The 15165-nt window shown below is 38.3% G+C and overlaps 1 protein-coding gene across 1 annotated transcript in view; it reads right to left on the bottom strand.

Annotated features, from left to right (window-relative positions):
• Positions 1-13968, bottom strand: part of GDA (guanine deaminase) — a 49332-nt gene extending 35364 nt beyond the window's left edge. The window contains exon 1 of the mRNA XM_070935603.1: positions 13880-13968. Within this exon, the coding sequence (XP_070791704.1) occupies positions 13880-13927 (48 nt within the window). The 5' untranslated portion in view covers positions 13928-13968. The remainder of the gene's footprint in view (positions 1-13879) is intronic.
• Between the last annotated feature and the right edge of the window lie 1197 nt (positions 13969-15165).

Raw genomic sequence — 15165 nt, 5'->3', positions numbered from 1 at the left:
ATTTCTTGACCTGATCTTCGTCTTGTGGTTCACACTATTTCAATTACTGGAAAGCTGCTATCCTTAACCTATTGTCCACAACAAGAGAGATGAATGTTACTTATGAACTATACTTTTGTTGGAAGTGTTGACTTTCAGAAAGATGACCAGCCATTTCTTTTATGCTTGCTAAGTTTCTTTTAAAAATATGATTAAAATTTATGTTTTAAGGTTATTTATGAATACTATCTTTCCTTTTTTCTAATCATCTTCTGGTCTATAGTCATCACAGAAGCCTCCCATTTCCTTCAGGAGTTTCAAACAATTCAGTAATTCTATGGCTGGGCCATGCCATGTCTTCCAACAAAATATTAAGAAGACAACCTTCCACTGCTGTCAAACATTGTTTTTGGTTGCCTATCAAGCATTTCCTTCTATACAATTATTTAAGAAGCTGGATGACAGATCAGCTGGACCATTCTCCATTGTGGCACAAATCAGTCCATTTTCTTTCCACTTGCAGCTTCCAGTCACATTATAAAATATACTCACTTTTCCACTGTTTTACTGCTTTTAGGACATCTACCATTGATAAATGGGAAGGAAGATTTTAAAGTAGACTGCAGCCTGGATGCACACTGCACACTGCAGGATGAGAACATGTGGGGCATTGGAGGAGATTAAATATTTCTGGGAGGCAATGGCTAACATAACATATAAGAAATGCATTTCCTTCAACATTTCTATCTGTCATACCTCCTAAACCCAAATTACCTGATCAATGAACTGATTTTGGGTGGGGTGGGGACAGAAAGGAATTTAGTGGAAGGAGAAAGGGAGGAAGCTTGGGCAGAGTGACGATGTGGGGGAGGTACAGGGGCAGAGTCTTCCATTATCTCACAGAGGATACTTTGTTGCGTGAAGAAGAAGGCTTCTGAAACTGCATAGATCTCATTGACTCCAACTGGAAAAAGCCTTCTGCAATGAAGAAGGACTATCATGCATTCATACTGTTCTGAATCTCAAAGATTTTGAGCTTTCAAACATGGAAGTAGAGAGAGGAAGAAATACCTCACTGGGAAGGAGAACGGGGAAGGAGAAGGAGGAATTCCTGGAACCCTTTCTGCACTTTCTCCATCACAACACCTAACCTATATAAAAGTTTGAAACTGTTGGGCAAGAAGGAGCCCAGGATCTCCCTTGTCTGCCAAACCCCAGGCAGTCACCCTTCTAGATACTTCAGAAGTTCTTGGTAAGCCATGGAAAAGGCAGGAAGTAGCAATGGTGGATTTGAACTGCAAAGAATGCAATGACTTAAGTCTTATCCACTAACTTCAGTTACTTCATTCTAAGACTGCAGCCATGATACTTGTTTAGCCCTGTGGTAGTCAAGTGTCTGAGTACCTTCAGTTGAGATCAAGTCTGATAACAGAAGAAGCCTAACACCAAAGATGTTTTCCTCTGGGCTTGTGGTGTATTCCTGTCATTGGTTCTGTAAAAAGTATGTCATTAATGCAGGAACCAGCCAAATGAAATAGGGAGCAATCATCCCAGCTGGTATCCCAGGATCCAATATAGCTGGCAGCACACCTGGCAATTTCTTGTTGCCACTGTTTAGTTTAGTTTAAAAAATCATTATGTTTATCCTCGCCCTCTTTTTGACTCAGAATTCTTGTTTGTTCAGAGGGAGCTAATCCTGCCCCTGATTGAAATTAAATAATCTAGAGTTACCTTATAATACTTTCACTTTCAGCGGGTGTGGCTGGATATCTTAGTTATACATTGGACCTTCAGAAGATCAGGTTAAGCATTTCTTGTAGACACAGCTATTAGTTCAAATTCACAGATACAGTAATAGTGATGAATTAAATAACTTGTGATATCCCATAGATCAGTAACAGTTTATTGTTCATCTCAGTACAAATTACCATAAGCTAAGTTTGGAACATTCTGAAAGAAGATATTCTATCTTTGAATACAAAAGACATTGTACAAGTAATTTCTCTATTTTAGAGATGCTCCTCTCTCTAACACCTGGGGAGAGCCAACTAAATATGCTGCACCAGCTGCTTTACTCCATAGAAATATTCTCTGCCACCAGGAACATCTGCATCCCAATATTGTTTGGGGTTTCTTTAACCATGGCTATTTTAATTTTTTTTTTATGGTGTAAACTGCCAAGAATCTGGACATACTCAGTCATTCTATCAGTCAGATACATAGAGATTCAAAAATTCATATCATGTGTATGAGATGGGCAGCCGATAAATTTATTAAATAAATACAATTCACAATATCAGAAATAGGTTACCAAACTATTTCTTCCTCCACCCTTTTCCTTCTTCCAATTTTCTTTGTGTTTTTTCTCTCTTCCTACGACTTGTGCATGTAAAATATCACCTTTTCTCCGGACTTTGAAACCAGGCAATAAAGAAGTTACAGTGGTTATCTTTTAGGAGTCACGAGTTTACTTGCTGATTTCATTTCATATTAACAGGAATGCCTACTCTTCCTTTATTGAACATTTCTACCAATTCTGCCTCTCAGCCTATAAAGCCAGCCATGACTGGACATTTTGTTTAAACAAAATTACTAATTACAAAATTTTCTAATTACTGTAATCAGAAGTTTCCAATTTAAAATCCAGACAACTTTGCTGATGTTTTAAAGAGCAGGGGAAATACGTATGTGATATTGCAATTAAGATACATATAACTTTTCTGCATTATATTTAATATTATAAAGGATGCTGCATTAGGGCATTGTCTGAAATGCAATTTAATTCCCAGACATCTTTGCATAATACAATACTCTCTGAATATAAACTGTGATCATTTCAGGCTTCCCAACTTGGGCTTAAATTTAAATTTCATGACATTTCCTGCTTAGCTTGATATCTTGTCTTGTCTTGTCTTAGTTGAAAACATAGATATGGATCAGTTAAATCAAATCTTCATTGAAAAAAAGAATGAAGCCTCATATAATGGCTCATTTCTACCTATAAGTGGAAAGATGTAAATAATGATGATATACTCAAGTCTTTAAATTTGAGATTTGTTTTTCCTATTCTGATTTAATAGATATTTGGAGCAGCCCTTGCTTGCTTGAAAATAAGAGACTTTTTTCTGTTTTTGAAATGACCATTTGACTCTAGTTCACTCCTCTCGAACCTCAAGCCTTACAAAACTTTTGCAGAGATCAAGGTGAGCAAATGCTGGTTGCATGTTTGGCAGTTAGAATATGGAATCTAAATAGAGATTGATTACTTTTCTGCTATCCTCAAACAAGAACATGTTAAAATGGCTTTCTTACATGGTGGTCCACAAAACACACTATTTTAATAATAATATAGTGATTGATGTAAGGAAAGATAACAGGAATTCCTGCTGTAGACCACAGACAGGCCAATCTGAAGAGCTGTCACCTCCAGAAGCGATAATACAATTGTCACACAGATAAACCTATTCTGAGCACTGTGTGTAACTATAGACTTTTTTAAAAAAAAATTGATTTATATGCCGCTCTTCTCCGGAGACTCAGGGCTGCTTACATTTCGTTAAGCAATAACCTTCATATTTTTGTATATTTTATACAAAGTCAGCTTATTGCCCCCACAAACTGGGTCCTCAATTTACCTACCTTAGAAAGGATGGAAGGCTGAGTCAACCTTGAGCCTGGCAAGATTTGAACTTACTTTAATTGCAGACAGCTGGTGTTAAATTACAGTGCTTTTAGTCTGCAGAGCTATCCAGGCTCCTGCTTCTGCTTCTGCTTTTTACTTCTGCTTTCCTGTAATTTCAAGGTATTGTATTGCAATGAATTACTTAACTAAAAAGAAAAAGAAAAGAAGAACTTCCTTTTTAAAGTTCTTATACCATATTTTTTGGAGTATAAGACACTCCAGACTATAAGACGCACCTACCTTTTTTGGTGAAGAAAACAAGAAAAAGAAATCTGCCTCTGCCTCCCAGCAATTTTGCCTCATTGTAGCAAACAGCCTGCTTTACTTTCATTTTCATTTTCAGCATACCTTGATCAGCACAAGAAAAAAATTCTGCTCCCAGCAATTTACCTCTTGCAGCAAGCAGCAGAGGCCCGCACAGCAATAGGCAATGGCAATCCCTGAAACAGCTGAGAATAGGGAGGCCCCAACGGACAATCAACTTATGCTAATTAGGCTGTGCTGAAGCTGAAACAAGCTGTTTCTTCTTGCTGCTTGCTGCAAGGGGGTAAATTGCTGGGAAGCAGAGGCCATAGGGTGGGGGCCAGTGGGTGGGCGGGGCTACATTCGGTGTATAAGAAGCACCCAAACTTTCACCCTTTTAGGGGGAAAAAAGGTGCGTCTTATACTTTGAAAAATACGATATGCTTACTTAGCTATTAATCATTAAATGCTGTATAGAAATCAGCATCTCTACAGTATATATATTATTCCTTTTAACATTATTATCACTTATTATTCCCCTCTTTTAGATTTCTTTTCTTCTTCCACTCCAGAGCTGATAGTCGATCTTCCTCTTTCTCCCTGTCTCTGCTCTTCCTCCTCTCAGTGGCTCTTTGGATGGGATTTGGCATGATCTGTTTATCTTGATTGATCAGTTCAAGATACTTCATTTTAAATTCATTTGATTCATCTATTAATTATAGACTTGATTTTTTTTCCTTCCCATTAGACTGAATTCTAATCTGAAGAGGAATATCAAAGAGATAAATTCTCCCATATTTTCTAAGGTAAGTTTTAAATGGGCCTCTTTTCTGCAGAATTTCAGATGCTAAATCTTAAAATATTTGGACTCTGTTTCTCTACAACAGCGGTTCTCAACCTGGGGGTCGCGACCCTTTGGGGGTCGAACGGCCATTTCCCAGGGGTCGCCAAAGCCCTCTCCTGCCCCTCCCCCGCCTTCACTCACCCTCTGCCTCTGCTGGATCGCCCGGTCGCTGTTCGCTTACCCCGCCCACTCCCAATCTATTGCTGCTCCGGAGTCCCAGCTGATGGCTAGAGGGAAAAAAACTTTAAATTCTTGCCGCGGGGCTTCAAAGAGCTAGCTGCAAAGAGGTAAATTCCTGGAGCAAGTTTTTTTCCCCCTAGCTATACTGAAAAGAGAAAGCGAAAGCAGAGTCTTAGCTGCAACGTGACAAAATGAGGCAGAGAGGTTTCTTTTTCTTTTTTCTCACCAAAAAAGGTAGGTACAAAACTGCAAACAATGGGAAATTTAGGGCAAGAGGAGGTTCAAGATTTTAAAACACAAAAGAAAAAAAGCTCTATTTAACTAGGGAATTGTAATAATTGAGATACTATTAATTGTATATTGTGTTGAAAGCAGAAATGGTTAAGTTGTGGTTTGGAGGAATATATGGGGGAAATTATTTGGTTTATTATTATTGGTAAATATAATTAATTGATTTGTAAGAAATTGGATTGCATGGAAATAATTGGAATATTCATGTTCATATTGATAAATATACAAAAAAGATAGTTATATAACTAATTGATTTATATTAAAATGTTGAATTTGTATTAAACAACTGTATTACATAATTAACCAATATGAGGATGGATATAAAAATAGATGACAATGCAAAGGGGTATAATATAGAATAGAAGGGAAAAATTGAATTTGATTAAGATTAGAGATGAGGATGAAGGGTAATATTGTTTTTTTAAAAAAATAGTTGAGGAATAAATATGGTAAAAAGGAAATATAGAAATTGTAAATTTAATTGAAATGACTAAATATTGTGTTGGAAGAAATATCCTTCTGGGTTCTGCTCCAAGTGGGGAAAAAGACACTGGAAACATGGAGACTGTTGGAAAGATGTTTTAATAGTGGACAGGATCACATGGCTTGATGGGGCCCATTGTGTTAGTTTCTGTTGCTATTGTGTTTCAAATGTCCTTTGACAAAGGATTGACTTTCTGCCTCTGGCCCATTAACAAAGGGTGGGGGGCAGGAAGGTGGGAGCTGCTTTGTCTGTAAAATATGCTTCTCCATTTCTCATCCAGGGAAATATAATATTCTGCCTTTTTAATATTTCCCAAAATATTTCATTCTTCTAGGAAAGGGGTGGCTGCTAACCTCCTACAACTGTTTAAATTTGTGGACCAGCCAAATACTCTGTTCAAAGAAAATATGTTGTATGTTTGTATGTGTGTTTCTAATTATTGCTATTTATTCCTATTTGTTCTCTTTTATTCTTTAAAGTTTAACAATTCATTCTTTATCTTAATATCTTTATATTTGTTTGGGGTTGGCTTTCTTCCCTTTCATCTTTTTTATTGTACAGCAATCTTTCTCCTCAAACCTACCACCTTTGTCTTTTCTTTCTTGCTTACTTTCTCTTTCCCCCCTCTTCTTCTTCTCCCTACTTCCTCTTTCTCCTTCTCCTCCTCTCTTCCTCCCTCTCTTACCTTCACTCCTATTCTAATTTCCCTTCCCTTCCTTCATCCCTCTCTATTGCTGTATCCTTTTATGCATATGGACTACTCAGAGGGCTGAAAAAGTTATTTTTGACTGGTCCTCGCACTTTTGACCAGTCCTCGAACTTACGACTGTCCTCACATTTTACATTTTTGCCCTATCTTGTCACCGTGGTGAAGAGAAGCAGTTGTGAAATGAGTGACATGGTTGTTAAGAATGCTACAATGGGCATAAATGATGACCAGTCATAACTGCGAAGACCGGTCAAAAGTGCGAGGACCTGTCAGAAATCACATTTTTCAGCTCTCTGGGTAGTCCTTTTGTGCACAGGGACTACTCAGAGGGCTGAAAAAGTTATTTTTGACTGGTCCTCGCACTTTTGACCAGTCCTCGAATTTACGACTGTCCTCACATTTTACGTTTTTTGCCCTATCTTATACCATGTTGAAGAGAAGCAGTTGTGAAATGAGTGACATGGTTGTTAAGAATGCTGCACAGGCATAAATGTGAGGATGGTCATAAGTGTGAGGACCAGTCAAAAGTGCGAGGACCTGTCAGAAATGACTTTTTTTCAGCCCTCTGAGTAGTCCCTAGACACATAGCCATGGCCACCCGGTCACATGACCAGCTAACCACGCCCACTCAGTCACATGACCTCCAAGCCACGCCCACAAAATAAGCCACGCCCACAGAACCGGTAGTAAAAGAAATTTAGAACCCACCCCTGGTTGGGGGTCACCACAACATGAGGAACTGTATTAAAGGGTCGCGGCATTAGGAAGGTTGAGAACCACTGCTCTACAACATAATTTTTCTCTTTGTTTTAGCCTTTGGATTGATAGCTTTTTTAACATAATAAACTTAAAACTTATTGTCTTGATTTTTTTTTTTATTACCAGATGTCCCAAAGGTGCTTGCAAGGAACTTCTTGGATGAGAAGTGAAATGTCTTCAAAGAAAAACTAGAAAGTCCACTTGCCTCTTGAAAAAGCACCTTTGGGACAATCATGACCTGGATGACTGAGAATCTCCATAGACATTTACTGATACACTTATTACCAGATGATGATAGTGCCCTGAAAGATATACACTTTCCATGTCCTGAGGTTAAAGTTAATATCCAGGAATAAATCATTTAGTAATTTACCGCAAAATATAATGTATTCTGATTTTCATATAACTGTGTAATATTTTTAGCTTTATTGATGCAATGATGTTTGGCATTCTCCAGATATAATAATCTCACATTAAGTCTTCAGAATTTCTTTTTATTAGATTAGTTGCAACTAAATTCCTTTCAGTGACATCAAATGCTTTATTTGCAGTATCAGCAATAATTCCTATAGCGAAGAACAAATTGGAAATGTCTTCTTGTTTCATTACTTTTAACTAGTCATTAGACTAGTCATTAGATTTTATTCAACTTCGCAAATAGTTTGGGTGGTGAAAAAGAGGCAGATTCATTGCCTTTTTTGTGCTGTAAAACTTTCATTTCTATGATAGATTGTATCTCCTATTCTATTTGGCACTGTCAAATAAAGTATCCTAAAGGAGAATATTTTCATTATATATTTTAATTTTTTGTATCTAGGTTTATTTATTTCATTGTAAGCCACATAGAGTCACATATGTGAGATAAGTAACTATAAATCAAATAATATGGCATGATTCCACATGAGCATGTAATTATATAATTTACACATACATTCAGATCTTTTGATAAGAAATTAAAATAATCCTGTACTGCAGAGATGTTGAAGTAAACTGGGGGGGGATTAATGCTCTGATTAAATACAAATTTCATAACCAGAAAAAATGAAATAAAGATAAACATATACAGTAGCACCAGATGGTAACTGTTGAAAGCAGAACTGTTGTCATGGAAGACAAGCTGCCAATGCTATATTTATAGCACAGCAATTTTGTAATAATGTTATTATAGAACAGCATATAGTGCAATAATGTATTTATTATGCAAATATCATTTTATGAAGAAAGCAAATGCATATGGCCCACAAAGACTAGAGTTGCTAAAAACAAATTTCAACGGTTGGTCAATAGGATCAATGTCTACTTCTGTTGTTTGTCAGCAATGTTTGATAAAATACATTAATCAGATGGTAAAGCAAAGGTTAGTTCATAAAGGAATATACATACAGTATAAACATTATCTGATTTGTCAAATGTTCATCCATTGATGTATCATAGTGAACCTATTCCATTGAAAAAAACATGCCTGATGCAAGATCGTAAAATAATGTGTCTGCTACTACAGCAGTCATCTGTTCAAGAGCCAGTTGCGTTGCATCCCCAAATTGCTGAACTTGAATGAACTATAAGATTGTGTAAGATAAAGATAAATAAACTGAAACAAAAGTTAATTATCAACTACATAAAATGTACACGCATTGTCCAGACAAAGGCATATACTGTATTGCTGGAATGGAAAAGGTAGCAGCCACTCTAAAGTAAGGATTTCAGACTAGGATAGTGACAGAAGTATGAAAGTTTAATTTTAAATTATTAGATTGAGGAAAAGATGGACAGGGAAAAGACATGTTGGAGGAACCTAGAGAAAGGTGTGACTTAGGTCATAAAAAGTTAAGTTGACTTTATTTTACTATACTTATATATTCTAAATGATACGTTCTATTGAAGGATATTATATCAACATCAGTGCCTTACTGGTGTATATTTGAATTAAAAAATAGTAATAATATTGATTATTGATAATATTGATTCAATCCCAATTATTGTAAATTGTCTTAAATGAAAAGCCTTCTTTTACCTTCCAAGACACATGGCAAGTATTCTTCAGTAGGATATTCCATCCATATACACAGAAGTTAGGTTCAACACACTGAGTAAATCCAAAGTGCAATTTGTCTTGGTTTAGTATATATATGTACCCATGTACCCACACAATTTTAGAAAACATTAAGAATATCTTGGAACACTGTGTGAACCCTGCCACAGTTGTTTCAGATTATTTATCTGTTCAAAGTTAAAAAGCAGCCAAATATTCAGTTCACTGAAAATGAATGTGTTCTTGTATAGTACAGGTAGTCCTTGATTTATGCCCCCAATTGAAACTAGTGAATCATGCCCAATTTTATAACCTTTTTTGCCATGGTCGTTAAGCAAAAAAACCACACAGCCATTAAGTGAATCCAGCTTTCTTCCTTTGACTTTGTCAGAAGACAGTTGGAAAGGTTAGAAATGGTGATCACATGACCCCAGGACACTGCAACTATCATAAATACATGCTGATTGCTGAGTGCCCAATTTTTTTATCATGTGACCATGAAGATGCTGCAATAGTCATAAGTGCAAGGAGTGGTCATAAGAACATGCTGCTGAATGGTTACTAAATGAATGGTTGTAATTCAGAGACTATCTTTACATACCGGTAGCTAAGTACAAGGGTTTCAAAGAAGAAAAAAAGCGAAACAGAGATTGTAAAAGTCAAAATTAATTATCCATGTATCTCCTTTTTAATAGCACTGCCAAACAAAGGTTCTTGCATTTTCACTTTTATGGCCATTTGTATTCTAGTGAAGAACTCTGAGCAATAAGGACATGAGGAAATACAGCTATGGTTAAATACCATGCCAAATGTTAATTGAATTAAATGAACCATCACATAGGGCTATGTGTGTCCATCCTTCAAAAAAAGATATGAAATATGCAGCCTCTTACTCCAGCCAAACATGCATGAATACTGCAGAAGCGTCCCCCAGTTTGTCTTGTGTGTGCCTGTGTGTGGATGCACAGGGAACCACTTTACTTTACACATATAGAGACAGCCAGGAGCAACTTCCGCATGAACCTTCAAAAAGATGTGATTTGAAATGAGGTGCTTCTACATTTCATTGAATTTGCATAGGCATACTAAAACAAAATATAATTATTTTTAGGTTTTACTATTTCTTCCACAGCATCAGTGAGCTCCGTGAGATAAAACAATGGATGCCAGTTTTTCAGACACTCATCCCTATTAGGTAGGTAATTTCCACTCTGGCTCCAAGCCTAAAAGCAATTGCTATTAACTGCTTTAAGCAATCATTATATCACTAGCTGTGATGAGCCTGCACATTGCCTAATTGTACATTGCCTAACTGTACATTACCTAATTGTTATTCTCTGAACCTATAAGTTTACATGGAATGAGACAAGTGAGACAAGGACAGGTTTATCTTCTGCCTCATCATATCTTTCCATTTTGAACCTCCCTGCATGTCCAGAATTAAGAAAACTCTTCAGGAAGAAACAAAAATTCCAGCATAAAAAAACGGTAGGATGAATTATTGATTCTTTCTGTGCCTCCTTTCCAATAGTACATCTACAACAATTACAAGTAGGAGGAGGAAAATAAATTATCTAATTTTTGTTCTTAATTAGGGATGCTGATGAAAATCTGGGCAGAATTTGAATCCGTGGCATCCCAGCATGTTCCATCACTCAATAATCCAGTTTTTATTTTTCCCTCTTTGGAGTGTTAGAAAGTTATGCTTCACTTCTCTTAAGATTGTTTCTGAGAATAATTGCATATGTTTGTTTAAAGAAACCTAAAAATATAAAAATCTGTTTAACAATCTTCTAAAAACAAGAGTGGAACCTAATCACAGCTCCCAAAGGAGCATGTTTCATAGCCTAGGAATGGAACAGGAGAAGCCCATCTGCCTTCATTTGGTGGTCTCCTTCCAGTAACTAGACTCACTGGAACTTTTCCAGAACCAATATTCCCCTGTGGAGTCCTTGGTGCTCTTTGAATTTGGTTATTTGCTTACAGGTATTTCGTTACCCAGCTAGGTAACATCATCAGTGCAAATGAGTATAGGGTTTGCTCCCTGTTCATTTATAGTACCTAGTATACATCCTGAGCTACATGCAGTATATTCTCTTCTATTAAAACCAATCACCTCCTTCTTTTTATACCTTTCACATAGTCTTGTTTCCATTGTTCTAGGCAGCAACCAGATATGTCAAACGATAATTTTCAAAAGAGAGTGGAAGATAATGAGCCATCAAACATAAAGCAAAAAAAAAAAAATCACCAAATTTCTGTCAGATTACCATTTTTCCAGTGTCATTTTTATCACTAGTTCATCAGAATTGACAGCTGCATGGCATTCATCCCAGGATTGTTCTAAGACCAAAGTCCACTGAAACCTCCCCTCAACTATGGTTTAGTAAGCAAGGATAATATATGACTATATTAAAAAATAAGTGTGAGAGAACTGGCTCAACCACTTGTTAGCAGAAAGATGGCTCCTCTTCTCCCCTACTATATGCAAAAACTGATGGAGCTACAACTTGTCTCTTACAACTTGTGCTATATGTATGAGAAAGCAGTAAATTGTTTAAGAAGATGTTCTGTTGGCTCTGCCTTCAATAGAAGAAAATCGGTCTAAAAGCCTCAAGTATACTAACAGAGTACAACAGCTGACCAAAACCATCTGCTAGATGAGGAGTACAAATATGGCCTGCCAATTTTCCTTCTGTGGCCATCACAGGATTGGCAGAGCCAAAATTTGGAATCAGTGTTGGCTCTTATGGGATGGAAGGAATATCACAGGACAAAATGGTTGCCTAAAGCATTGCAGACAGGTAAGGCACCATTTCATCCTTTATACCTCTTGCTATTTCTCCCAAAATGGGCCACAACCCAAACCATTATTGAACGGGACTTTGGCACTTTTATCAAAGCCTAACTGATATAGGCAGTATGCTGTAATCTAATGATGTTAGCTGCCTCTTATTTTATGAGAAAAACTGCCATGTCATAAAATAACTATTGCAAGTGTACAAAAAGACATAGAGAGCCAAGAAAATACATTGTACTATAGCAAAAATGGATTAAATGGTCTACAAAATCAAGAGCCACCAAGTAGATGTGGTTGCTATGCCAAACACATTCATATATTAGTCACTGCAATCATCTGTTCTCTACACGCATACACATATTTGAAAGTGTATGAGCTTGCACAATGATATGCTTCATTAAGCTTTAAACTGTATACCACCAATGAATGTGGAACATATAATTACACTTCTTGTTAAATGAGCATCTAATTAGACTAGAGTTGTTGGCATCTAATGCTATATAGAGCCAGATGGCCAAAGTATCAAAGCTTGGAAGCTTTGTTTGATACTGCTTATCTAATAGTTAAACAAATATTGACTTTGCTGATTTGGCTAGTGGAACCAAAAATTAGAATAGGTGAAATAATGAAAAAAAATGCATCTGAAACACTTCAGGATTTCATACTATAAAGTAATATTAAACATGATGTTAATGTAATATCTTAGATTAGAGCAATCTGGTGAGCCTAACAAGAGGATCAGCACTGAACACTGTCCTGAAATATCTAGTCATTTATTTTTCTATCGTCTCAACATTTTTATAGTTCTTTATTTTCCAGTGCAAATTCCAGTGCAAGTTCTCAACACTCCCCATACTAATTTATTCTTCACCATATACACATCCATCATGATGTTTTCTAGGAAATGAGCACAGATGACTTTTTAACCTGACTGAATATAAATTAATTCCTGTTAAATATTTGCATGCCTATAAAATCATAATTTAAAAAAGACACCCAAAGATGACAAGTGTTTCTTTATATATATTCGTAACCGCAGAATTTCTCTTCTGTGTTGACAAATAATGAACCGGCTGGGGTTATGATGAACAGCAGTATTTATTATTTATTTCTATCATGTTTTCTTACGCTGCTTGATAATCGCCAGCACTGAAAACACTGTTGTGACCCTTTCAAACAAACAAAAAAAAGGGGGGGGCAGAGTATTGTGATGAATCTCTCTAAGTCTATCAGGTCCTCTTTATAATTGGCATAATTTGCGCCCCTTCCTAAACTGCCATTTACAGACGGGAAGAGATTTTCATGTTTTGGAGACCACCAGTTTTCTAACAACTACATCTCTCTGTCTTCTCAATCCTATGTCTGTTGTTTCGGCTGATCATTTGGGGCGATTCTGAAGAACCCGAAAACGAGGTCCCTGCTTGGAAAATAGATCGGATTAAACCCAATTTCATATTCTCTCTCCCCCCCCACCTTCTTCACAGGTGTTACGTAAGTTATGTGAATCACGACAACCACCCGCCCTTCCGCCTTCTTCGTCTTCTATCTCGAGGTTTCTACAACCGCCGGGGTTTATGCCAACGGGGCGGCAGGTGGGGGGTCAGGTAAAAATATCGCTTCCACAGCCCTGTCCTCAAACTTCTCTCTCGGTCCCAAGTGCGGCTCCCAGCCTCCGTCGACCAGCCGGCCGAAGTGCCACCTTTCCTCCTTCGTAGCCCTTCAGCTCCGCATGAGGCGCGCCACGCGGGAACCCTCGCCGCCCCGAGCGCATCCTTCGCCCCCCCCCGCCCCCCCCCCACGTGCCAGAGAAGGCAGCGGCAGCGAGCCAGGAGCCCTCACGCTGCCCTCCCCTCCTTTCGCCCTTTCCCAGGCTCACCTTCCCGCTCTCCTCTATACCCAACAGGTGGCTTTGCAGGATGACCATCGGCGAGGTGCAGGTGGAGTGGACGAAGGTCCCCTTGAAAATGTGCGCGAGCGGCGCGGCCCGCGGGGGGTCCATGGTGCGCGCCTCTTGGCGGGACGGGCGCAGGCGGCCGACGGTGGGGGGGGGGTGCAAAAAGGCGGGGAGGGGAGAATAGTGCAGCCCGCCGTTGAGGACGGAGGCTGCGATTGCGGGAGCTCCCAGCAGTTGGTCCCGGCGTGTCTGGAGCAGCGCCCACAGCGCTATCACCATCTCTCCTCCCCTATTTAAGGACTCTCCTCTTTGGGGGTGTGATTACAACCAACTCGGGTTGCTCCCTCAGCCCCATCCAAGGGGAGGTTTCTTTTGGCCCGCCTGCCGCCTTCTCCTCAGCCCGTCCTGAGGGCAGCAAAAGTGCGACCGGCTGAGAGAAATTGATACAAAACAATCCAAGACTCATCCTGGCAAGGAGATGGAAGCGGGCAAGCGCAGCCGCCCTGCAGCACGTCCTTGCCCAGAAGGTGAAGAGGAGGTTGATGGGCAAAATTAGATTCAAAACAAAATACTCTGATTAGAGTAATAATCCTAGTAATAATCTAATAAAAGTATCCTGAGTGGGTGGCTAGTGGGCTATATCTACTTCTGAGCTGATGAAGTGCAATTAGTGGCTTGCAAGGCAGTTTCTAGAGCAGTGTTTCTGAACCTTAGCAATTTTAAGGTATGTGGACTTTAAATCCCAGAATTCCCTAGCCGGCCACACTAGAAATTCTGGGAATTGGTCCACACATCTTAAAATTGCCAAGGTTGAGAAACACTGTTCTAGATCAGTTGAAGTCCCCACATCTTAAAGTTGCCAAGGTTGAAAACCCTAACTCTAGCAAATAGTTTCCACGGGCTGAGAAATCTTTGAAAATCCCTGATTTAGTCCGCACTTTACTAAAAAGTATTGTGAGAAGCCCTCAATTGACCAAAGCCAAGGTGAGTATTAGGTTTAATATTTGAGGACCCATTTAATGATGGCCAAAAGATGTGACTTGGAATTAGAAAAGAATAAATGATGAAGAGGATGAATTAGATAAAAGAAAGAAAATAATGTTGTATCTTAGTAAAATGAAGAGGTGGTAGATCTGTTTGAAATTAGTCCAGTCTTTTGGAATGAGGATGATGAAAACATACAGGGGTGTAAAGGTATAGGTTTAATGAAAAATAAATAGTTCTAAAATATATTTCAGAAAACAATGTCATCTGGGAAGTTACAGATG

The sequence above is a fragment of the Pituophis catenifer genome, unplaced genomic scaffold (genome assembly GCF_029215685.1).
Source record: "Pituophis catenifer annectens isolate HBS135680 unplaced genomic scaffold, rPitCat1.0.hap2 SCAF_2, whole genome shotgun sequence".
Classification (NCBI taxonomy): domain Eukaryota; kingdom Metazoa; phylum Chordata; class Lepidosauria; order Squamata; family Colubridae; genus Pituophis; species Pituophis catenifer.
This window is presented reverse-complemented; position numbering and strand designations above follow the sequence as displayed.